This window comes from Schistocerca nitens, chromosome 12, assembly GCF_023898315.1.
Source record: "Schistocerca nitens isolate TAMUIC-IGC-003100 chromosome 12, iqSchNite1.1, whole genome shotgun sequence".
Classification (NCBI taxonomy): domain Eukaryota; kingdom Metazoa; phylum Arthropoda; class Insecta; order Orthoptera; family Acrididae; genus Schistocerca; species Schistocerca nitens.
Genome location: NC_064625.1, coordinates 45,509,664 through 45,535,497, shown reverse-complemented (window position 1 = coordinate 45,535,497; position 25,834 = coordinate 45,509,664). Strand labels below are relative to the sequence as shown.

The following is a 25,834-nucleotide window of genomic DNA, read 5'->3' as shown; positions in this document are numbered from 1 at the left end:
AGTAGAAAATATTAAAATATTAGTTATTCTAATACGTAAGAAAATCAATATTATAGTCATAGAACGTAGGTCTGGGACACCAAAGATAGTGTTTATTAAAGTATAAACAGCCATACGTTGTAATTACGATACTCCAGTCTCTAGTCTGTTCTAGTTCGGAAGTTATTTAGGACGTACTGCTTTAGAGAACAACAATTGGGACTTTATTAAACGGGGATCAAGAATAGATCGTGACGAGATTGTTTTTGAGGATGGTCTATTCAAGACTTTAATTTGGACATTTATCAGATTAGATAAACGGGAAGGTGAATAGTAATCTCTTTGACTTTAATGTCAATTTGTGTAAATATTTAAACGCTTTACTTGTGGCGACGTCATTTATCCACCGCGCCAAAAACAGCGGGCGAAAGCTGCAGCTGAAAGATATTTATCTTTGCCGTAGTCGGCTTGGTTACGAGTTGTTCATTCTTGTTAGCTTTTGATCTGTGCTTGGAAAATAAAATGTTTTCTCATCTCATGAAAAAGCTGTTACTTCATAAAATATAAACGCTCCCGTAGTGGAGACCCCGAAAAATCGTAGCAGAAGCATAAAGAAAATATATATACCGACGAGAATAATGAATTCAGAGGCAAAAGCATGGGCAGTGGAATCAAGATTGAAGACTACAGTCTGTTCGACCAAGGATGGCGGTCCACGCCCTTTGATTCGCCACAAAACGGAACGACAGATGTTAACGCAAAAGATGGGAGTACCTACGCGCGACACGGAAATGTTAAGCTTTCCGCGTTCTGGCCGACGCGCCCCCAGCTTTGGTTTACGCAGGCTGAATGCATATTTCGGCAGCGTGGGGTGTCTAACAACATTGACAAATTTAATATAGTGGTTTCACATCTAAATTTAGAAGTGATAGAGCAAGTAGAAGAAACCTTGTCGCAACAAAATTACTTTGTGCTAAAGGAAGCTCTCATACAGCATTATACGTTGTCACCAGATGTGCGACTACAAAAAATTTTCGCATACGAAGATTTGGGCGACAAGACTCCGTCACAAGTACTCAAAGCCTTACGTACATTAGCCGGCCCGGAACTCCTACCTGAAGAGTCTTTACGTCTAATATGCCTTCGTAAACTTCCTGCCAACATCCGTGCCGTCATTGCAGCAGAAAGAGACTTACCATTGCAAGTCTTAGCAAAAAAGGCAGACACCATCGCAAACACCTTAACCGAAGTTTCTGCGTGTTCCGAATTCAACTACAGCCAGAATAGAGGCCCAAGAACGAGTAGTGTGATGGAATCTGACGTCAGTGAGCCAGGAACATGCAATAATACTTCCCAACAGCAGTGCTCATCGACCGAACCCACCATACAGCAACTGGCAGCACAAGTGGCAAAACTCAACCTGCAAGTAACTTCACACCACCACCAGCTACGAAGTCGCAGTTGGAAAAGACGAAGAAATGTTATCCAACAGGATTTGACAGATCAATGGTGCTGGTACCACAGACGCTTCGGTAACACTGCCCGTCAATGTATTCAACCCTGCAGCTACCCAAACTTAAAAGGCGGGCGTTAAAGGGCGCTAACGTTCGTCAACAACAACATAGGCGCCCGAGTCATAGCGTGATTCAAAGAGGTGAAAACGCAACGGTATCTGCAGTCAACCAATCACACCGATTGTTCGTGTTGGACCTCTCTTCAGGTGAGAAGTTTCTGATTGACACAGGTTCAGAAGTCAGTGTTTATCCAAGAAAGAGAGGTGATATACTCACGACTACAACGCAACATGTGCTGACTGCGGCAAACAATTCCAGAATATCTACCTATGGTGAGAAATTGTTGGCATTACATCTGAATTCCAACTTCCATCCAAAATGGACTTTTGGGGTTGCTCATGTGCCGAGTCCTATAATTGGAGCGGACTTTTTACGGAACTACCGACTTATGCCCGACCTGGTTAACCGTATCCCACAGAAGGGATATTGCCTACTGCGTCTTCCGCGTCGGTTCAAGTGCAGTGCGATGTGTCCGTGTCTTTCCGCACGAAGATTTCCGGCTCCTCTACCGCGACATCCGCGTCGGGATACTGTGATACGATTTCGTACCCGCAACTAAGCGGGGCGCACACGTGTGCGCCACGCAAGAAGACACCCGACAGTCGTAACGATTCGTATACTGTAGGCAATATCAGAGCACTGTCGGAGGAATCACTTTTTCGTAAACTGCTTCAAGACTTTCCAGCACTTACCGAACCCGTCAACGCAACCAGGAAATGCAGACACAATACTCAACACCACATCAGCACGACACAAGGTCAACCCGTTGCCTTCCTCCCGCGGCGTCTGCTTCCAGAGAAGCTGCTCGCGGCGCGGCGCGAGCTGAGTTCGACAGACTTCTAAAAACAGGTATTGTAAGTAGGTCTGACAGTTCATGGGCATCTCCAATTCACATGGTCCGTAAAAAAGACAATTCATGGAGAGTATGTGGAGACTACAGGGCGCTCAATGCCCGCACAGTTCCCGACCGCTACCCAGTACCCAATGTGACTGATTTTAACAGTACGATTAGCAATGCCAATATATTTAGTGTGATTGATTGCGCCAAAGCATTTTCCCAGATTCCCATGGCTCCATCTGACATTTAAAAAAACAGCAGTTATCACACCATTCGGTTTGTTTGAGTACAATTTTATGCCATTTGGCTTCAGAAACGCTGCCCAAACATGGCAAAGATTCATGCATGAGGTGCTTCGAGAATTACCATTCGTATTTTGTTATATGGACGACATTTTAGCATTCTCTGGTTCTGTATATCAGCATGTCGAACATCTGCGGCAGCTTTTCCGCCGTCTGACAGAGTATGGCATAATTATTAACGAAACAAAGTGCACGTTTGGGAAACGCGAGGTTAAGTTCCTGGGATATTTGGTTTCAGCAGCAGGCCTGTCACCTTTGCCTGAGCGGGTTGAAGCAGTACAACAGATGCCCGTTCCCACAACTTACAAAGGACTTCGCAGATTTTTGGGCATGCTCAACTATTACAGACGTCACTTACCTAAATTAGCTGCCGCCCAAGAGCCACTCCCAACGTTACTTGCAGGTAAAAATACAACAGGAAATCGTAAAATTCCATGTAGTCCAGATGCTGAAGCAGCTTTCCATGACTTAAAGAAATGTCTTTCTCGGGCAACACTACAGGGACATCCAAGATTGAGCGCTCCTTTAGCGCTCATGGTTGATGCGAGCCAAACAGTAGTGGGTGCAGCGCTACAGCAAGAAGTTGATGGCAGATGGCAGCCGCTCGCATTTTTCTCTAAAAACCTGACTCGACAGCAGCAAAAATGGAGTGCTATTGGCCGTGAGTTGCTTGCTATTTACTTAGTCATAAAGCATTTTCGCACGTCTGTCGAAGGGAGGCACTTCGCAATTTTTACCGATCACAAGCCGTTAGTAGCTATATTTCAACGAGACACAGAGCTCAATTCACCACGTCAGTACAGGTAAGTCGAGTACATTGCACAGTTCACAACTGACGTGCGTCACATTTCAGGAAAAGACAACCTGGTCGCAGATTGCCTGTCTAGGAATTGTGCCAGTTTAAATTCAGTTCGTTGGACCGAGTTAGCGTCTAAACAACGAGAAGATCCTTTCTTGCGCCGTCTAATAGAGGAACAGAGAACTGCGCTGCAGCTCAGACGTGTGTCTGTCCCAAATGTTCCAGACGGAATTTGGTGTGATGTAGCAAAAGGAAAGGAGCGACCTTACATACCAGAACAATATCGTCGCGAGATTTATAGTGCACTACATAACCTATCACATCCAGGAGTACGAGCTACAGCCAAGTTAGTTTCCTCCAAAGCAGTGTGGCCTGGAATACAAAAAGATTGTATTGCATGGGCGCGTGCATGCCTAACTTGCCAGCGTAATAAAATCAGCAGACATGTCTTTGCACCTATTACTGACTTCCCGACGCCATCTGCAAGATTTTCACATATACATGTGGACACTGTGGGCCCGCTATCATGCTCTTCAGAACAACGCTATTTGCTCACAATCATTGATCGTTTTACCAGGTGGCCAGAAGTAGTTGTAATACAAGATATTTCTGCGGAGTCGGTTGCAAAAGCACTGTTGCATTCATGGTTCTCCAGGTTTGGCGTTCCGCAAAACATAACAGATCGCGGAAGGCAGTTTGAAAGCCAACTTTTCAATGAACTTTTACTACTGTGCGGGTGCAACCACCTACTTACCACAAGCTATCATCCATCTAGTAATGGAATGGTGGAACGACTACACCGCACGCTCAAAGCTGCATTAATGTGTAGTTCCACTTCATGGCCTGAAGCACTACCGCTGGTCCTACTCGGATTGAGAACGGCCGTGAAGGAGAACTTAATGCTCTTCCGCAGAATTGGTTTATGGCGAGCAATTGAGGGTTCCTGGAGAATTTATCGTTCCAGCATTTACACAGCCGTTCGCCCCTGAGCTATGCACGCAATTCGAGAGACAACTCAGCGTTAGAATGAGAAACATCAAACCCACTAACCCTGCCAGACATGGAGACCGGAGAGTGTTTGTACATAAAGACCTGCAAGCAACGTCCCACGTGTGGCTTAGGGATGATACAGTGCGCCCGCCGCTTGTTTCGCCTTACTCTGGACCATACAGGGTAATCACAAGAGGAAGCCACAGCTTCAAAATCGATAAGGATGGTAAAGAAGAGACAGTCTCAATTGAGCGGCTTAAATCTGCTTACACCGAAGAGGGTACACTCCTTCCTCGGTCTGCAAAATCACCCTCAAACGTGGAGGCCAAAGAAACAGCAGAGAGTCTCGCCGAGCTCTCGGTTTCAGAAGAGGACAACGAAGCAGCAAGTGCAGAACAGGAGCAGCCATTGCCTGCACCAGATGTTTTCACGAGAGCTGGTAGAAAAATCAAGTGCAAGTTTCCCCACACACCTGGTGCACCCGGTTTCAAAAGGAGGGGGGCTGATGTGGCGACGTCATTTATCCACTGCGCCAAAAACAGCGGGTGATAGCTGCAGCTGATAGATATTTATCTTTGCCGTAGTCGGCTTGGTTACGAGTTGTTTATTGTTGTTAGTTTTTGATCTGTGCTTGGAAAATAAAATGTTTTCTCATCTCATGAAAAAGCTGTTACTTCATAAGATATAATGGCTCCCATATACTGAATGGAGAATTTTAACCGGATTCGGACTTTGAATTGTGATAGTGGGAAACTTTAACTTCACGCGACTAGTGATCATAGTTAATGACAGTTTGCGGATATTAAATAGAAATAACTTATTTACCGAAAGTGACAGGATATTATCTAACATCTCTGATGCTAGCGGGAATCCTACTTAGATATCTAATTAAAGAACTTCTTTGAATGAGATCGTATGAGTGAACCTATTTATCAATAATTCTTGTCAATAAACTGACGTTGTTAATTTGAAACATAATACAAGTCTTGAACATTAATTTAACTTAGATTAATAAACATTAAGGTTATGTGATCTATGTCAAGAACAAACTAGCGATTCGTAACTAATACAATTGAACGAAAGGTTAAAGTATTGTCGTCCGCCCGCATCCCGTGGTCGTGCGGTAGCGTCCTCGCTTCCCACGCCCGGGTTCCCGGGTCGATTCCCGGCGGGGTCAGGGATTTTCTCTGCCTCGTGATGGCTGGGTGTTGTGTGATGTCCTTAGGTTAGTTAGGTTTAAGTAGTTCTAAGTTCTAGGGGACTGATGACCATAGATGTTAAGTCCCATAGTGCTCAGAGCCATTTGAACCATTTATTGTCGTCTGTAAACATTGGTAATAAAGTTACTACAGATTTTTTTATCTCATAGTTGGGAATACTATACGTGTAGTGACCCACGTTTAACATTGGGTTTTAAAAGTAATCAAATTGATACTTAGCCGGGACATTATTAAATAAAAGTAAAACATTTCAATGACAGTCAATGCGTAAAAAATAAAATCAAACTTTCACCTATTAGACGAAAAAGCGAAAACAGAAAAAGAGCTGCTACACACACTCCCTAACAGAAACCATGTCCGATATTTTCTAACGTCCACAGGACCAAAATAAATGGCGGTGACGCCAGTACAATTACTGTCTTCAACTAAAACAGTCATTTAAGTTCGTCTCACTGAGTACTTCTTTCAGTTACCTTATGTACTACACTGTAGCACTTCTTTCCTCCTATGGTCCAAGTTTCGTCTAGCTGTGTTATTTGGCGGCGACAAATCGTGAAAAAAGATAGTTTCGTGCTTAAGTTTTGCACAAGAGGATAGATCTAGACAACTAAATTTACGTCATTAGCAATGGCTATAGATCTGTCTAATTGTCAACATTCTACACAAGAAACAAAGAGGAAAGATCTCGCCCCTCTGCAGTAACAGACATGTCTAAAATCGACTGGATATAAACGCAGGTCACCCAACAAATTAGCCAACTCTTTAATCTCGAAACTATAAAACTTCAATTTATGTAAGAAACATCACACCTTATATCTCATTTAACTGCAAGGAGAAAACGGATTTCTTTGATTTATACACTGAAGAGCCAAAGAAACTCGTACAACTCCCTAATGTCGTGTAGGGTCCCCAAAAGCACGCAGAAGTGCCGCAACACGACGTGCCGTGGACTGGACAAATGTCTGAAGTAGTGATGAAGGGAACTGACACCATGCATCCTGCAAGGCTGTCCATAAATCCGTAAACAAGAGGGGGTACAGCTCTCTTTTGAACAGCACGCTGCCCGGTGTCCCAGATAGGCTCAAAAATGTTCATGTCTGAGCAGTTTGGTGGCCAGCGGAGCTGTTTAAACTCAGAAGAGTGTTCATGGTGCCCACTATGAAGAGTGTTACTGGAGCCACTCTGTAGAAATTCTGGACGTGTGAGGTGTGATAATTTCCTGCTGGAATTGTCCAAGTCCGTCGGAATGCACAATAGACAGGTGATCAGACAGGATGCTTACGTACGTGTCACCTGTCAGAGTCGTATTTAGACGTATCAGGGGTCCCACATCGCTAAACCTGCACACGCCCCACATCATTACAGAGCCTCCACCAACTTGAACAGTGCCCTGCTGCCATGCAGGGCCCATGGATTCATGAGGTCGTCTCCATACCACTAGACGTCCATCCGCTCGATACAATTTGAAACGAGTGTCGTCCTACCGGCAACATGTTTCCAGTCATCGGCAGTCCAATGACAGTGCTGACGTGCCCAGGCGAGGCGTTAAATTTTTTTTCGTGCAGTCATCAAGAGTACACGAGTGGGCCTTCGGCTCCGAAAGTCCATATCGATGATGTCTCGTTGAACGGTTCGCACGCTGACACTTGTTCATGGCCTAGCACTGAAATCTGCAGCATTTTGCGGAAAGATTGCACTTCTGCCACGTTGAAGTATTCTCTTCAGTCGTCGTTGGTCCCGTTCTTGCAGGATCATTTTCCGGCCGCAACGATGTCGGGGATTTTACGTTTTACCGGATTCCTGATATTCATGGTACACTCATACGGGAAAATTCCCACTTCATCGCTACCTCGAAGATGCTGTGTCCCATCGCCCGCGCGCCGACTATAACACCACGTTGAAACACACTTAACTCTTGATAACCTGCCATTGTAGCAGCAGCAACCAATCTAACAGCTGCGCACAAGCACTTGTTGTCTCATATAGGCGTTGCCGACTGCAGCGCCGTATTCTGCCCGTTTACATATCTCTGTATTTGAAGACACACGCCTGGACCAAACTGGTGAGGTCATCGGTCCCTAGGCTTACGCACTACTTAATCTAACTTAAACTTACACTAAGGACAACACACACACCCATGCCCGAAGGAGGACTCGAACCTCCGACGGGGCGAGCCGCTCGAACCGTGACAAGTCACCCTACGCCGCATGGCTACCCCGCGCGCCTTACCGTATGGGTATCCAACTTTATAAAAAAAAAATGGTTCAAACGGCTCTAATCACTATGGGACTTAACATCTGAGGTCATCAGTCGCCTAGACTTAGAACTACCTAAACCTAACTAACCTAAGGACAACAAACACATCCATGCCCGAGGCAGGATTCGAACCTGCGACCGTAGCAGCAGCGCGGATCCGGACCGAAGCGCCTAGAACCGCTCGTCCACAGCGGCCGGCTATCCAATTTTAAAGGAATGATGTTCAGACTGTGCGCTGCACGACTGGCGTTGTCAACAATGTTAGTGTCATGCCTTGCCGTTAGATGTCTTGTGCTGGCACAGCGACGTAGGGCTGCAAAACAAGCATCAGTATGGACAACAGTTGCAGACAATCAACATGAATCTGGACACGGTGAGAAGGGCTCCACTGATTTACCGCCGGCCGCATTGGCCAAGCGGTTCTAGGCGCTTCAGTCCGGAACCGCGTTGCTGCTACGGCCGCAGATTAGAATCCTGCCTCGCGCATGGATGTGTGTGTTGTCCTTAGGTTAGTTAGGTTTAAGTAGTTCTAAGTCTAGGGTACTGATGACCTCAGATAGACCTTAGAGCCATTTGAATCATCTGAAGTGTTTTATCAAAATAACAGTAATTGTGCTGATGCTCTTCGCGAGTATCGTTACATTAAGGGAATACGGAGCTGTCCTGATTCCGCAGGAAATTTCTCCTGGAAGCGGTCGGCGACTAACTGCGCCACAATCTGTTGAAGAAGTTACTGTGCCATGGCTGGCAATGCAGGACGCAAGTACGATCTTCAAGTAGTGCACGAACTGTGTCACCACCGCTTAACATTTCATGGTCCATCGTTCGAAAAATGCTGCGAATAACTGTGAAATGGCATCTCTAGTGCGGTACCAGACTGTCGTTGATGCAGATGGTCGTCACCTTGTGCAATGTTTGTAACCTAGGATCGTAAACATGGTACGCAATTAATAAATGTTATCGTCTCATGTGAAAATTAAAATATGTTACTTTTAATGGTTTATTCGTTATTGCTCTTTCGCATGTTCTTATAAATGTTTTCACAAAGCTTCACTGTTCTACGATCACTCCTTTTTCTTTGGAGCCCTCTCAAGCACCGAAAGTTTAATTATATTCACCCTTTAATTTCGTCAGTAGATACTTAACACTCTCCGACAAGAACATCGACGGAAGATACCGATTATTAAAAATCTGCATTGCTGATAATTTCCCGGGTATTTACAGCTACACTGAAGCGCAAAAGAAACTGGTATAGGCATGCGTATTCAAATACAGAGACATGTAAACAGGCAGAATACGGCGCTGCGGACGGCAACGCCTACATAAAGAAACAAGTGTCTGGCGCATTCGTTAGATCTGTTACTGCTGTTACAATGGCAGGCCATTAAGATTTAAGTGTGTTTGAACGTGATGTTATAGTCGGCGCACGAGCAATGGGACACAGCATCAAATGGTTCAAATGGCTCTGAGCACTATGGGACTCAACTGCTGTGGTCATAAGTCCCCTAGAACTTAGAACTACTTAAACCTAACTAACCTAAGGACAGCACACAACACCCAGCCATCACGAGGCAGAGAAAATCCCTGACCCCGCCGGGAATCGAACCCGGGAACCCGGGCGTGGGAAGCGAGAACGCTACCGCACGACCACGAGATGCGGGCGGACACAGCATCTCCGAGGGAGCGATGAAGTGGGATTTTTCCCGTACGACCTTTTCACCAGTGTACCATGAATATCAGGAATCCGGTAAAACATCAAATCTCCGACATCGCTGCGGTCGGAAAAAGATCCTGCAAGAACGGGACCAACGACGACTGAAGAGAATCCTTCAACGTGGCAGAAGTGCAATCCTTCCGCAAGTTGCTGCAGGTTTCAATGCTGGATCTTCAACAAGTGTTAGCGTGCGAACCATTCAACGAAAAATCGTCGATATGGGCTTTCGGAGTCCTTGATGACTGCACGACACAAAGCTGTACGTCTCGCCTGGAACCGTCAACATCGACATTGGACTGTTGATGACTGTAAACATGTTGCCTGGTCGGACGAGTCTCGTTTCAAATTGTATCCAGCGGATGGACGTGTAGGGGTTTGGAGACAACCTCATGAATCCATGGACCCTCCAAATCAGCAGGGAACTATTCAACATGGTGAACGCTCTGTAATGGTGTGTAGCGTGTGCAGAGAGTGATATCGGACCCCTGATACGTCCAGATACGACTCTCACAGGCGACATGTACATAATTATCCTGTCTAATCACCTGCATCCATTCATGTCCATAGTGCATTCCGACGGGCAGTTCCAGCAGAACAATTGCTGCAGAGTGGCTCCAGGAAATCTCTTCTGAGTTTAAACACTTCCGCTGGCCTCCAAACTCCCCAGATATGAACATTATTGAGCATATATGGTATGCCTTGCAACGTGCTGTTCAGAAGAGATCTCCACTCCCTCGTACTATAACGGATTTATGGACAGCCCTGCAGGATTCATGGTGTTAATTCCCTCCAGCACTACTTCAGCCATTAGTCGAGTCCATGCGACGTCGTGTTGCGGGACTTCTGCGTGCTCGCGGGGCCCTACACGATATTAGGGAAGTGCACCAGTTTCTTTGGTTCTGCAGTGTATATACTAACGGCTCTGCAATCACAAGTAATGACGGTCTGGGTTGCGCGTTGCTACGCCCGAGCACCGATTACAAGGAACTTACTTCCTTTCTCATTTAGATTTTTAGTTTTTGTGCGGAAGTCACAGCTTGACTTTATGCTTCATATTACTTACAGAATCTCACAACAAAATATCCTCTGAACTTAAATGATTTAATAAGCTTGCTCCAAGATATCTAAAACCAGCCCGACTCAAGAAAACTAATCAAAAATGGTTCAAATGGCTCTGAGCACTACGGGACTTAACTGCTGTGGTCATCAGTCCCCTAGAACTTAGAACTACTTAAACCTAACTAACTAAACTAAGGACATCACACACATCCATGCCCGAGGCAGGATTCGAACCTGCGACCGTAGCGGTCGCGCGGTTCCAGACTATAGCGCCTAGAACCGAAGAAAACTAATCCATTGTGAATGTAAGTTATGAAAGCCACCACGCAAAACGAAAATCTTGGGAAAAACATAAATTTATGTCGATCAACGAACAAGCGGCCATTATTTTCATTGTGTTCGTTGATTCTTTGCGGACGGACTAATTGTATAAATAGTTCTCGGGGGAGACGTCGGATGTCATCGTGAAATTGCCACACACTATATCATCGGCGCATCTGACCGATATCTTCATTTGCACCATGAAAAACTGTGGGAATCTCACAACGACCTGCTACGTCTAGCTAGAGATCAATTTTTACATTAAATATAATAAAATGTAGGTGACCTGGTGAAGGCCTACGCTCAAAACGGCATATTTAAAGACATTCTTATTACCGGCACTAGACGTGAAGACTTACAGTATATAGAAGAGCAAGCCACTGATGCGAAGACGAACATTTATCACCGACACGCTTCAGAGGAAAATATTATGAACATACCCAGCCAGACACCGCAGCGAAACTTGGAGCCACGCTTCCAGAAAAAAATAGACACTAGACCGGAATCTGTGAAGTGGTTACTCACCAGTGCCGCCACGTCGCCGCTACATCTCTTTGTCTCCGCGAAGGCAGGCGCTCCCTGGAACACAAGACGAGACGACAATGAGGAAACACAAGTAGCAAGCCCGCATCACGCGTAGATTCAGAAACCGAGTCAGGCTCGCTTGAAAGTACCACGACGGTCACGCAGTCACCGACTTATCCGACACTGGAATACTTATTTAAGCAGAGAACAGCGTAATAGTTGCACGAAATTTCTATTTATCGCCGCGCGGTGAGAGGCGCCTTGCCACGGTTCGCGCGGCTCTCCCCGTCGTAGCTTCGAGTCCTCCTTCCGGCATGCGTGCGTGTGTTGCTCTTAGCGTAAGTTAGTTTGATTAAGCGGAGTATAAGCCTAGGGACCGATGACCTCAGCAGTTTGGTCCCCCAGGAACTTACCACCATCCATCTCTATTTATCAACAAAATACGCACATCGTTCTGCAGGATTTGTCACCGGGAAAAATGACGCCATTTTGTGTATTTGGCCACTTAAATTGTCCATTCAGTGTGACCTAGGGGAGAAAGACTGTAAAAATGCACTCGGTGTTGCACTTCTTACCTAAAGCTTAACATAGAAACTTCCTTTCTTTCTTTTCAGTATCACTTTATGCGTTTGGTCGTTTACTAGTCGATAGTTATGAATTTAATATTATTTGTGATAATAAAAATTAGTAGACTGCCGAATAACATCGTAAATTTAATAAAAGTTCATCCGATTACACGTATTTTTCCCATTATATCAATTGTAATATAAATAGTAAAGAAAATGACTGTGTTGAAAATAAAAAAAACTGACGAACGGAACTCGATCCAGCAGCTTGAACGCCAACCAATTTTTCTTTAAAAAAAATTGTTCTATATTGTTCGCTGAATATGTTCAGGGCGGACGTACGATGACACCCGTTCAGTTTGTTCGTTCATCTGTTCGCTCAGTTTTTTTTTTTTATTATAAAGGGAAGCTAAACCCTCTGACCGAACACGCTGAGCTACCGTACCGTCACCACTCGGCTGCAGCTCTTCATGGTTAAAATGGCCACCCACAGACACATATACATATATGACGACCGAAATTATCTTGCGATTTTCTCAGTAACGCTTGAGAAGTACGCGCTACCGCTTACACATTTTGTTGTGCTCATGGAGTACTACGAGTGTACGAAGTTTGCAGTGAATCCGCGTTCCAAACAGCGTGGCCTCCCCTTGTAAGATAGACGAAAGCCACTTACTGAAGAAGAAGTTATAGAGCTCATTAATTCATCTGAAACTGACGATGTATCCGATGGTCCTGAGGACAATTATCGAGATAATGTTAGACGTTTTATACCATACGGTATACTGTAAGCTGAGTAGCCTTGACGCAAAGCTCGCTAACTGCATGATAAGTGACACTGAGATAATCACGAAACACTCTTCCCATCCAAACGACGATGCATTGGCAGCGAGAATGTTATTGTTACGTACGAATTTGTTACAGCGAAGCCCGTCTAAAGCTGAATAAGAAAAATACCTATTCTAACCGTAACGTATTGAAAGTTAGCTTTGAATGTCCATATTGGTAAGTCTATGTCTGTTCACGTGCAGGGCGACAGCCACGCCTATTGGGCATTTAGCGGGCTTTGCACCCGAAGACAACGTGCAGTTAGCTGCTTTTGAAACCGAACACGATTTTCAACAGCCATGTTTACTCATGCAGTTGATATTGCATGTGTAAATGCATGGACTGAGTACAAGAAAAACGCGTCAGAATTAGGTGTTTCTAACACTTTAGGGCAACTGTGGTCAAAGTACTGACAAAAATAGATAAGCCAGCTGCCAGGAAAAGGGGGTGTCCCACTAGTGAGAGTCCAATGCCATCTCCAAGTACTTCAAAACGAGTCAATGCGGAAATTCGTCCAGAATCTGATGTTCGTATGGACAACGTTGTGCGGCTTCCAGTGGTCAGTGACAAAAAAAAATCATTTGACAGGTGCAAGAAATCGGGTTTCAAAGGCAAAAACCCAATTTTTATGTGTAAAATGTAACATTCTCTTGCGTCTGGATAGAAAAAAATGTTTCTTTGATCATCATTCTTCACAAGTGTCAAACTATAGTTTATTTATATAATCATTAAGTAAGCTTTGTTTAATTTATGTATTTTGATGAAATAAAATCAAATAAAATACTTTGAGTTTTCTACTTCTACTGCACCCACTTAAAAACAATGTCCTCATTTGGGGAAGCGTTGTATCCCCCCTTGGGGGGCACCTAGGAATAATTTATACATCTGAAAAATCATAATTTAATTCGAAGAACTGGACAGCAAAGCCATGACTTTATTCAGGAAAAAATAATTCGTGACAGAAGCAGTTAAATCAAAATTCCAGGCAGTGACCCGTAAACGAAATTATCGTTACGCCTGAGAAGTCGTCCGGTCATACACATCTGCAATGAGGTGACAAAATTCATGTGTGATGCTGAAGTTTTTTACTGCATGAACAACGAAAATGAAGTACACGATAAACTTTTTTCTTTTCATTACTCTGTGGGTGGGTATCAGCTGTAAAACGTTTCGAAGGCCTGTTAAATTACGTGTAAAGTGTGGTGGACGCCGCTCATTTTCAAATAATGTATGAATATACAGTGAGGTGACAAAAGTCACAGGGTGGCGATTTGCACGTATTTAGTTGGGGATAATAGCGCGTGCACAAGCTAAACAAGGGCAGTCCATCGGCGGATCTGTTATTTGTACTCAAGTAATTCATATGAAAAGTTTACCACGCGATTATGTTCCCATGACGGGAATTAACAGACTTTGAACGTGGAATGTTGGTTGTAGCTAGATGCATGCAAAATCCCATTTCGGAAATAGTTAGGGAATTCAATATTCTTAAATCCACAGTGTCAAGAGAGTGCCGAGAATTCAAAATTTCAGACATAATCTCTCACCACGGACAACGCAGTGGCCGACGGCCTTCATTTAACGACCGAGAGCAGCGGCGTTTGCGTAGAATTGTCAGTACTAACAGACAAGCAACACTGCGTGAAATAACCGCAGAAATCAATGTGGGACGACGAACATATCCGTTAGGACAGAACGACGAAATTTGGCGTTAACGGGCTGTGGCAGCAGAGGACTGAAGCGAGTGCCTTTGCTAACAGCACGATATCCTGGCTGGTGAGCATGTCTGTTGGCCCCTAGACGACTGGAAAACCCTCGCCTGGTCAGATGAAACATGATTTCAGTCGGTAAGAGGTGACGGCAGGTTTCGAGTGTGGCGCAGACGCTATGAAGCAGTGGACCCAAGTTGTTAGTTGTGTTCACATGGAATGGACTGCGCTCTCTGATCCAACCGAACTGGTCATTGACTGGAAATGGTTATGTTCGGCTATTTGGAGACCATTTGCGGCCATTCATGGACTGCATGTTCCCAAACAACGATGGAATTTTTATGGGTAACAATGCGCCATGTCATCAGGCCACAGTTGTTCACGATTGGTTGCAAGCAAGTTCTGGACGACTGGAGCGAATTATTTGGCCATCCAGATATGAATCCCAACGAACATTTACGGGACATATCGAGAAGTGAGTTCGTGCACAAAATCCTACACCGCTATTATGGACGGCTATAGAGGTTGCATGGGTCAGTATTTCTGCAGGGGACATCCAACGATTTGTTGACTCCATGCCACGTCGAGCTGGCCTCACTGCGTCCGGCACAGTGAGTTCTGACACAATATTAGGAGGTATTCCGTAACTTTTTTCACCCGTGCTAAGCCGGAGAGGGTAGCTAGTTAAAAATAAATAACCATGAACATACAAACTGCTCACTTTACATGTTAATCATATTTCTATCTCACTACCAGTGTTAAAATACCAGCGAACAGAATGCAACAAATTATCAAGAAGCAATGATTTTACATGAGATTCAAAATTTGATCTACGGACTCTCTACTTTTTATACTATCGGGCATGTGATCAAAATTCTTCATGGCTGCACACTGAAATCCTTTCTGAGCCACTGGCAAAAGAGGAGCGAAGGCATTTTTTTGCGTTGTAGGTTTGAAAGTCTACTCTTCTCAAACTGTGACGGCTTATTTATTGACAATGTTTTTGGCGAATACATTATTGTGCAGGTATATTAAGATGTCAAACTTATATGCAAGGTGCCTACATAATGACTACGTGAGCACCTCATCTCATATTAGTTCCTTCATTGCTTCTTTGGCCTTGGAATTCTACAAAGAAGATTCTGTTCTGTTTTGTGATATTGGAAGATTTTTTCTAATAAAATATGATGGTTCACAGTACATTGAGCTGCACTAAGGTCCACGCAGACAGCTTCCATAGTACAGTTTCTTTTACACACATCTTTTATACTTTTGACCCCGTTTATTACTTCAGGTGTGCATTCCAGCCTGATCTCGTTCTGGACTCACAAATGGGCCAAACTCTTCCAGTAATCGTTGCAAGATTAGCTTACACAACCCCTTGTAGCAAATAAATCCGCAAATTGTTTTCAGGGCTGTCTCTTTCATTACCAGGTTTTAATATAGCTACAATCTTAGCGCGTCAGAATGAATCTCTCACTCTGAAGCCAACTGTGTTCAGAAACTTTCTAGCATATTAAAATTGACGGACTGGGAAAAGAACCCAGGACCTTTCCTTTCGCGGGAAATGTTCTTCCCGGCTGAATTATCCAGGAAAGACTCCTGACCATCTTGCAGCTTCACTTTTGGCGGTAACGCCTAGTTTTCAAACTTCACAAACGCCCTCCAGCTTACCTTGCTAAACTAGCACCCCTGGATAGTAGCCACAGGCTAGAAGAGATTCTGGCAAATTGATAGGTCAATCACTAAGGGCATGTCCCGCAAATGGCAGGGTTACAGTTTAAATTATAGTTCTGGCACACAGTTTTCATCTGCCAGTAAGTTTCAACCCTAGCTTTCAGTGCATTTTTGGCTCTCAGCAGAATTAGACGCAGTTGTTAAGAAAAAAAAAAGGAAAAATGTTCTACCAAGCCTTACACACGGTTCGGTTATAAGATACTCGGGATGTGAAGAGAAAATTCACACAATCATCTAGCATGACAGAGCGCTTTTGTGGCTATTTCAATTTTCTGGATTATACGGTGCAAGGTAACAGAACTCTTGAAAGCATCCGACCATGCAACAGTAGCGTGCGAGATGCGCTGGGAAAATCCAGCCAGCGCCTAAAAACGCGCGTCATTACTGACCATTATCAATTTTTTTAATGCTTCAGTAAAGTAAACGCTGTTACTGAGAGTTACCGTCCCAGGACTATAACAATGTTCAGTCGTCCAGTTCCGTGGGAAGCTGCCAAGTAAATACGTCTCTCTGGCCTTGAAGGCATCTGCGTGCTCAAGACTTTTCCCTCCTGCGCACTACAGTTCGACACACTGAGTAGGTCTGCAGAAGAAACAGGCAAACAAACTGTCAGGGAAGGGAGATAAAAGGTACACCTGCCAAAAACTGTGTAGGGCCCCCGCGAGCACGCAGAAATGCGGCAACACGACGTGGCATGGACTCGACTAATGTCTGAAGTAGTGCTGGGGGGACAGACACCATGAATCCTGCAGGGCTGCACATACATCCGTACGAAACGATAGAGATCTCTTCTGAACAGCGGTTGCAAGGCATCCCAGATATGCTCAATAATGGTCATGTCTGAGGAGTTTGGTGGCCAGCGTAAGTGTTTAAACTCAGTGTTCCTGGAGCCACTCTGTAGCAATTCGGAATGTGTGGGGTGTCGCGTTATCATGCTGGAACTGCCCAAGTCCGTCGGAATGCACAGTGGACATGAATGGATGCAGGTGATTAGACAGGATGCTTACGTACGTGTCACCTGTCGGAGTGGTATCTAGACATATCCAACTACACACGCCCGCCCCCCCCCCCCCCCTATTACAGAACCTATACCCGTACACGTCCATCCGCTCGATACAGTTTGAAACTAGACCGCCGGCCGCGGTGGCAGAGCGGTTCTAGGCGCTACAGTCTGGAACCGCACGACCGCTACGGTCGCAGGTTCGAATCCTGCCTCGGGCATGGATGTTTGTGATGTCCTTAGGTTAGTTAGGTTTAAGTAGTTCTAAGTTCTAGGGGACTGATGACCTCAGAAGTTAAGTCCCATAGTGCTCTGAGCCATTTTGAAACTAGACCCGTCAAACCAGGCAATATGTTTCCAGTCATCAACAGTCCAATGACGGTATTGACGGGTCCAGGCGAGACGCAAAGCCTTGTGTCATGCAGTCATCAAGGGTATACGAGTGGACCTTCGGCTCCGAAAGCCCATATCGATGATGTCTCATAGAACGGTTCGCACGCTGGCATTTGTTGATGGCCCAGCACTGAAATTTTCAGCAATTTTCGGAATGGTTGCACTTGTGTCACGTGGAACAATTTTCTTCAGTCGTCGGTGGTCCCGTTCTTGCACGATCTTTTCCCGGCCGCAGCGATTTTGGAGTTTTTATGTTTTACCAGATTTCTGATATTCACGGTACACTCGTGAAATATTCGTACGGGAAAATAACCACTTCATCGCTACCTCGGAGATGCTGTGTCCCGTCGCTCTTGCGCCGACTGCAACACCACGTTCAAACTCACTTAAATCTTGCCATTGTAGCAGCAGTAACCAATCTAACAACTGCGCCAGACACTTGTTGTCTTGTATTGGCGTTGCCGACCGCAGCGCCGTATTCTCCCTGTTTACATCTCTCTGTATTTAAATACGCATGTCTATACCGGTTGCTTTGGCGCTTAAGTGTAGAAAAGATGATGGCTCTGAGCACTGTGGGACTTAAATTCTGAAGTCATCAGTCCCCTAGAACTTAGAACTACTTAAACCTAACTAACCTAAGGACATCACACACATCCATGCCCGAGGCAGGATTCGAACCTGCGACCGTAGCGGTCGCGCGGTTCCAGACTGTAGCGCCTAGAACCGCTTGGCCACTCCAGCCGGCAAGTGCAGAAAACAAGTTTCGAAATCAATTAGACAAATAGAAGAGCAACATGCGAACAATCAACTCCTTGAAACTGAAGAAGACTTCCAAAAAACAATACTACGACTTTTTCTAATCATTTGAAATAAAGCTTAATGGGTATTTGCGCTAAAATCTGTGCTTCAGGAAGAAAAATTTGTAGCTGGTATTTAACAACCAAGAAAACTGAAAAGAGCTAGAAAGCTTTGCATATACAGGGTGTCCCAGCTATCTTGTCCACCCAAAATATTTCTGGAACAATAACAGCTATTGGAAAACGACTTTCACCGGTATCAATGTAGGGCTGGGGCCCATGAATGTACATATTTGGAAGCATTCTAAAACGAAAGCATATGTGTTTTTTTTTAACACAAACTTATGTTTTTTTCAAATGGACCTCCTATATTGTTTCTTCAGCAATCCATAGCATGACAAAGCACATACACAATGGCGTTGATTGCATCGCAATATTCCCATTACATCCCGAGATATTGAGACGCGAAGTTGACGCTTGAAACACACGTCATGCGCTGCTAGCGCACGTCCTGAAGCTCAGGCGTGAACCCCACGCTGCCCGTAATCGCGATGTCATTGACATGTGTAATCACACCTTCATACTTATCAAGAGGTCCGAAACGAATAATACGGTCTGCTGCCATCAACTCTCATAAGCATATAATGGTTTCCCTCTTGCACGTTTTACGTATCTACGTACACAATATGAACCAGTCCCGATCGGTGTACACCCGTCAGGTTGTGCAGTACACCGCTTGCCAGTGTAGTCGTGCATCAGAGTAATCTAGTGACGGCACGGAGGTAGTACACATTGTGAATAAACGTTGTGTTGTGGAACTTATACTGTACAGTATAATGTACACACATGAAGATATGGTAGAAATGCTACTGATCTATGGAGAATGTACGTTGACGGGAAATACGTTATGAGATTGCTTGTTTGTTGATAGTACTGTTAGCGAACATTATGATTATTAAGTTAATATGTCTGTTTTTTTAGTAGTTGCTGGGGCAACAGTCTGGATGATTGACTGATCTGGCCTTGTAACATTAATCAAAACGGCTTTGCTGTGCTGGTACTGCGAACGGCTGAAAGCAAGGGGAAACTACAGCCGCAATTTTTCCCGAGGACATGCAGCTTTACTGTATGATTAAATGATGATGGCGTCCTCTTGGGTAAAATATTCCGGAGGTAAAATAGTCCCCCATTCGGATCTACGGGCGGGGACTACTCAAGAGGACGTCGTTATCAGGAGAAAGAAAACTGGCATTCTCGGATCGGAGCGTGGAATGTCAGGTCCCTTAATCGGGCAGGTAGGTTAGAAAATTTAAAAAGGGAAATGGATAGGTTAAAGTTAGATATAGTGGGAATTAGTGAAGTTCGGTGGCAGGAGGAACAAGACTTTTGGTCAGGTGATTACAGGGTTATAAATACAAAATCAAATAGGGGTAATGCAGGAGTAGGTTTAATAACGAATAAAAAATTGGAGTGCGGGTTAGCTACTACAAACAGCATAGTGAACGCATTATTGTGGCCAAGATAGACACAAAGCCCATGCCTACTACAGTAGTACATGTTTATATGCCAACTAGCTCTGCAGATGATGAAGAAATTGATGAAATGTATGACGAGATAAAAGAAATTATTCAGGTAGTGAAGGGAGACGAAAATTTAATAGTCACGGGTGACTGGAATTCGTCAGTAGGAAAAGGGAGAGAAGGAAACATAGTAGGTGAATATGGATTGGGGGGAAGAAATGAAAGCTAACACTTGGTTCAAGAATCATAAAAGAAGGTTGTATACCTGGAAGAATCCTAGAGATACTAATAGGTATCAGATAGATTATATAATGGTAAGACAGAGATTTAGGAACCAGGTTTTAAATTGTAAGACATTTCCAGGGGCAGATGTGGATTCTGACCACAATCTATTGGTTATGAACTGCAGATTGAAACTGAAGAAACTGCAAAAAGGTGGGAATTTAAGGAGATGGGACCTGGATAAACTGAAAGAACCAGAGGTTGAAGAGAGTTTCAGGGAGAGCATAAGGGAACAATTGACAGGAATGGGGGAAAGAAATACAGTAGAAGAAGAATGGGTAGCTCTGAGGGATGAAGTAGTGAAGGCAGCAGAGGATCAAGTAGGTAAAAAGACGAGGACTAATAGAAATCCTTGGGTAACAGAAGAAATATTGAATTTAATTGATGAAAGGAGAAAATATAAAAATGCAGTAAATGAAGCAGGCAAAAGGGAATACAAACGTCTCAAAAATGAGATCGACAGAAAGTGCAAAATGGCTAAGCAGGGATGGCTAGAGGACAAATGTAAGGATGTAGAGGCTTGTCTCACTAGGGGTAAGATAGATACTGCCTACAGGAAAATTAAAGAGACCTTTGGAGAGAAGAGAACCACTTGTATGAATATCAAGAGCTCAGATGGCAACCCAGTTCTAAGCAAAGAAGGGAAGGCAGAAAGGTGGAAGGAGTATATAGAGGGTTTATACAAGGGCGATGTACTTGAGGACAATATTATGGAAATGGAAGAGGATGTAGATGAAGATGAAATGGGAGAAAAGATACTGCGTGAAGAGTTTGACAGAGCACTGGAAGACCTGAGTCGAAACAAGGCCCCGGGAGTAGACAACATTCCATTAGAACTACTGATGGCCTTGGGAGAGCCAGTCATGACAAAACTCTATACCATCTGGTGAGCAAGATGTATGAGACAGGCGAAATACCCTCAGACTTCAAGAAGAATATAATAATTCCAATACCAAAGAAAGCAGGTGTTGACAGATGTGAAAATTACCGAACTATCAGTTTAATAAGTCACAGCTGCAAAAAACTAACGCGAATTCTTTACAGACGAATGGAAAAACTGGTAGAAGCGGACCTCGCGGAAGATCAGTTTGGATTCCGTAGAAATGTTGCAACACGTGAGGCAATACTAACCTTACGACTTATCTTAAAAGAAAGATTAAGAAAAGGCAAACCTACGTTTCTAGCATTTGTAGACTTAGAGACACGGTCGCAGGTTCGAATCCTGCCTCTGGCATGGATGTTTGTGATGTCCTTAGGTTAGTTAGGTTTAACTAGTTCTAAGTTCTAGGGGACTAATGACCTCAGCAGTTGAGTCCCATAGTGCTCAGAGCCATTTGAACCATTTTTGAACTTAGAGAAAGCTTTTGACAACGTTAATTGGAATACTCTCTTTCAAATTCTGAAGGTGGCAGGGGTAAAATACAGGGAACGAAAGGCTATTTACAATTTGTACAGAAACCAGATGGCAGTTATAAGAGTCGAGGGGCATGAAAGGGAAGCAGTGGTTGGGAAAGGAGTGAGACAGGGTTGTAGCCTCTCCCCGATGTTATTCAATCTGTATATTGAGCAAGCAGTAAAGGAAACAAAGAAAAATTCGGAGTAGGTATTAAAATTCATGGAGAAGAAGTAAAAACTTTGAGGTTCGCCAATGACATTGTAATTCTGTCAGAGACAGCAAAGGACTTGGAAGAGCAGTTGAACGGAATGGACAGTGTCTTGAAAGGAGGATATAAGATGAACATCAACAAAAGCAAAACGAGGATAATGGAATGTAGTCAAATTAAATCGGGTGATGCTGAGGGGATTAGATTAGGAAATGAGACACTTAAAGTAGTAAAGGAGTTTTGCTATTTGGGGAGCAAAATAACTGATGATGGTCGAAGTAGAGAGGATATAAAATGTAGACCGGCAATGGCAAGGAAATCGTTTCTGAAGAAGAGAAATTTGTTAACATCGAGTATAGATTTAAGTGTCAGGAAGTCGTTTCTGAAAGTATTTGTATGGAGTGTAGCCATGTATGGAAGTGAAACATGGACGATAACCAGTTTGGACAAGAAGAGAATAGAAGCTTTCGGAATGTGGTGCTACAGAAGAATGCTGAAGATAAGGTGGGTAGATCACGTAACTAATGAGGAGGTATTGAATAGGATTGAGGAGAAGAGAAGTTTGTGGCACAACTTGACTAGAAGAAGGGATCGGTTGGTAGGACATCTTTTGAGGCATCAAGGGATCACAAATTTAGCATTGGAGGGCAGCGTGGAGGGTAAAAATCGTAGAGGGAGATCAAGAGATCAATACACTAAGCAGATTCAGAAGGATGTAGGTTGCAGTAGGTACTGGGAGATGAAGAAGCTTGCACAGGATAGAGTAGCATGGAGAGCTGCATCAAACCAGTCTGACTGAAGACCACAACAACAACATGTCTGTTTTCTACCCTACTCTACATAACTGTACTGTACCCTGTTGTAGGTGGACGAAATGCTGTTCAGGCAGAACGACTGTACAGAAGACGATTCCCTGACAAGCCATCGCCTTCACGCCGGCTGTTTTGTCGTCTGACATCTCGTCTACGTGAAACGGGAAGCTTAAATCCAAGACCTCGGCATCGTCCTAGAACACGCACAGATGAACGTGCTGAAGTTGCTGTGCTCGCTACCATAGCTGTGAATCCTCAAATCAGCACACGTCAAATTGAACGTGAAGTTGGTGTGTCGAAATCAAGTGCACAGCGTATTCTTAAACGTCATAAATTTCATCCTTACCATGTTCATTTACACCAGGATCTTCACGGAAATGACTTCCGCAATAGGGTAACATTTTGTCCGTGGGCTCAGAAAAAAGTTGTGACTAATCCAAATTTTTTTGCAGATGTTCTCTTTGCCGACGAGGCATCATTCTCCAACAAAGGAATTGTCAATATGAGGAATATGCATTATTGGTTCGCAGACAATCCAAAATGGCTCCTTCAGGTAGAAAATCAACGTCCGTGGAAAGTTAATGTTTGGTGTGGGATTATTGGAGATACCATTATCGGACCTTTCTTTATAAATGGCATCCAAAATGGCAGACAATACTCCAGATTTTTACGACACAATCTTCCTGTTCTCTTGGACACTGTACCTCTGAAACGGAGAATGGTCATGTGGTATCAGCATGACGGATGCCCTGCACATAACGCCTCACGAGCACGACGACTTCTGAACCGTAAGTTCCCTGGTAGGTGGATTGGACGAGGTGGCCCAGTTAGGTGGCCTGCCCGATCTCCGGACCCTACACCGCTGGATTATTTTCTTTGGGGAGCAGTGAAGGATGCTGTTTACCAACATGAACCAACGACACCAGAGGACATGAAGCAACGCATTATTGATGCTTGTACAGCCATCAAAGAGGAAACAGTAGCTCGAAGTAGGGCATCCTTCATCCGCAAAGTGACCCTATGTATGCAAGCCAATTGCCATCACTTTGAGCATGAGATGTGAACGCTATGTTTAGTATGTAGTGCTGGTATCACAGTGGAAGTTTCTACAAAGGGCCATTTTACCCAGTGATGTTAAGAAACATTTGTTTGCAACAATTTGTCATTTAACACATTAGATAAACATAAAATTCATAATTACGTGATAATAAAACTAATTGGTTAAACATGTTTACATTCATCTTCTATGTCCTACCAGAACTTCCCAAATCAAAACATTTTTACTTAAACAACGGTAAAACTTTGTCCACTTGCTCGTTTCACTAAAACCATCAACATGAATTTTACTATTACGAGTGAATGATTAACTGCCACTTGCGCTAGATCTACAGTAAAGTAAAGTTTTAACGTTGAACGGCATTACCTTTTTAGTAACGGATTAACGATAAGCGAAGTTAACTTTGTGACTAACGTTGCGGTACACAGATATGTTACAGAACCGCATCACCCCTAGCCTAAGGGATAAATACCTGCTGGAATGTACGACGTTAATGCAGGATGGCAGCAGACCGTATTATTCGTTTCGGACCTCTTGATAAGTATGGAAGTGTGATTACGCATGTCAATCACATCGCGATTACGGGCAGCATGGGGTTCACGCCTGAGCCTCAGGACGTGCGCTAGCAGCGCATGTCGGGTGTTCCAAGCGTCAACGTCGCGTCTTAATATCTCGGGATGTAATGGGAATATTGCGATGCAATCAACGCCATTGTGTATGTGCTTTGTCATGCTATGGATTGCTGAAGAAAAAATATAGGAGGTCCATTTGAAAAAACATAAGTTTGTGTTAAAAAACACATATGCTTTCGTTTTAGAATGTTTCCAAATATGTACATTCATGGGCCGCAGCCCTACATTGATACCGGTGAAAGTCGTTTCCCAATAGCTGTTATTGTTCCAGAGATATTTTGGGTGGACAAGATAGCTGGGACACCCTGTATATCAGTTTGAATGAAAATGGCGAATTTCAAGCACGTTTCAGATCAAACAGATCTTCGCCAGAACGAATTTTAGTTCTGCAACTAATTCCCAGGCATCAAAAAATTTATAATACACTCATGATCAGAAAAAACGGAACACCTTGAACGGCTACGGATAGGACGTTCATATTCACAGGATTTGTACATTAGCATGTTCTGCAGAGATGACTAGCATTTGAATCATGTCGGTCCGCGGGTTCAATGTCAACACCGACACCATGGTACAACACCACCTACCGCCTGCAGCTCTGGTTCTCGCTATGAACAGAAGGTAATGGATTAGTGTGACTTGAGCAGACGTGCAGGATGCCTCGCTGACGCAAGCGCGAAGTGTACTGTCAAATCAGTGAGCTTGAAAGAGATCGCATTATTGGCATGAGTAAGTGATGCATCCGTCCGGAAAATGCATGCTCGTGTGTGACGAAGTGTTTCGGCTGTGCAATGGGTGTGTGCAGAATGGTTCACGGCAGGCCGTAGAACACAACGAGACGGGTCAGGTCGCACCACTCAGATACCCTCCTCCCAAAGAAGATCGACACCTCATCCTAATGGCACTGCAGGACAGATCTGGATCCTCCTCGGCTAAGGCGCAACACTGGAACATTTCGTACACTACCAGGGGTGACAGCCCGTCGCCGTTTATTAGGGCATGGGTTATGTGCACTTCGTCCACTCTGCACATACTTCTGAGGAATTTGCGGAAACACGTTAGACGGCAATGGTGTACGTAACGATGTCACTGGGGACAGGAATAGCATCAGATAGTATTTTCGAAGAATCCGTGTTTGAAAATTATGGCCGCGTTTTGGTTTGCCGCAGTCAGGGGCAGTGGCCTCACAGTGACTGTATTCGCACAAGACATACAGCGCCCATTCAAGGTCTTATGGCGTGGGATGCTATCGAATACAACCACAAATCACAGTTGGTGCGAGTCCAGGGCACTGTAACCAGTGAGACCTAAGTGAATGAC

General features: G+C 44.2%; 1 protein-coding gene across 1 annotated transcript in view; it reads right to left on the bottom strand.

The window, feature by feature from the left end:
• Positions 1-25,834, bottom strand: part of LOC126215141 (all trans-polyprenyl-diphosphate synthase PDSS1) — an 831,585-nt gene that overhangs the window by 467,273 nt on the left and 338,478 nt on the right. Inside the window, exon 2 of the mRNA XM_049941804.1 lies at positions 11,578-11,631. Coding sequence (XP_049797761.1) covers positions 11,578-11,631 — 54 coding nt within the window. The remainder of the gene's footprint in view (positions 1-11,577; positions 11,632-25,834) is intronic.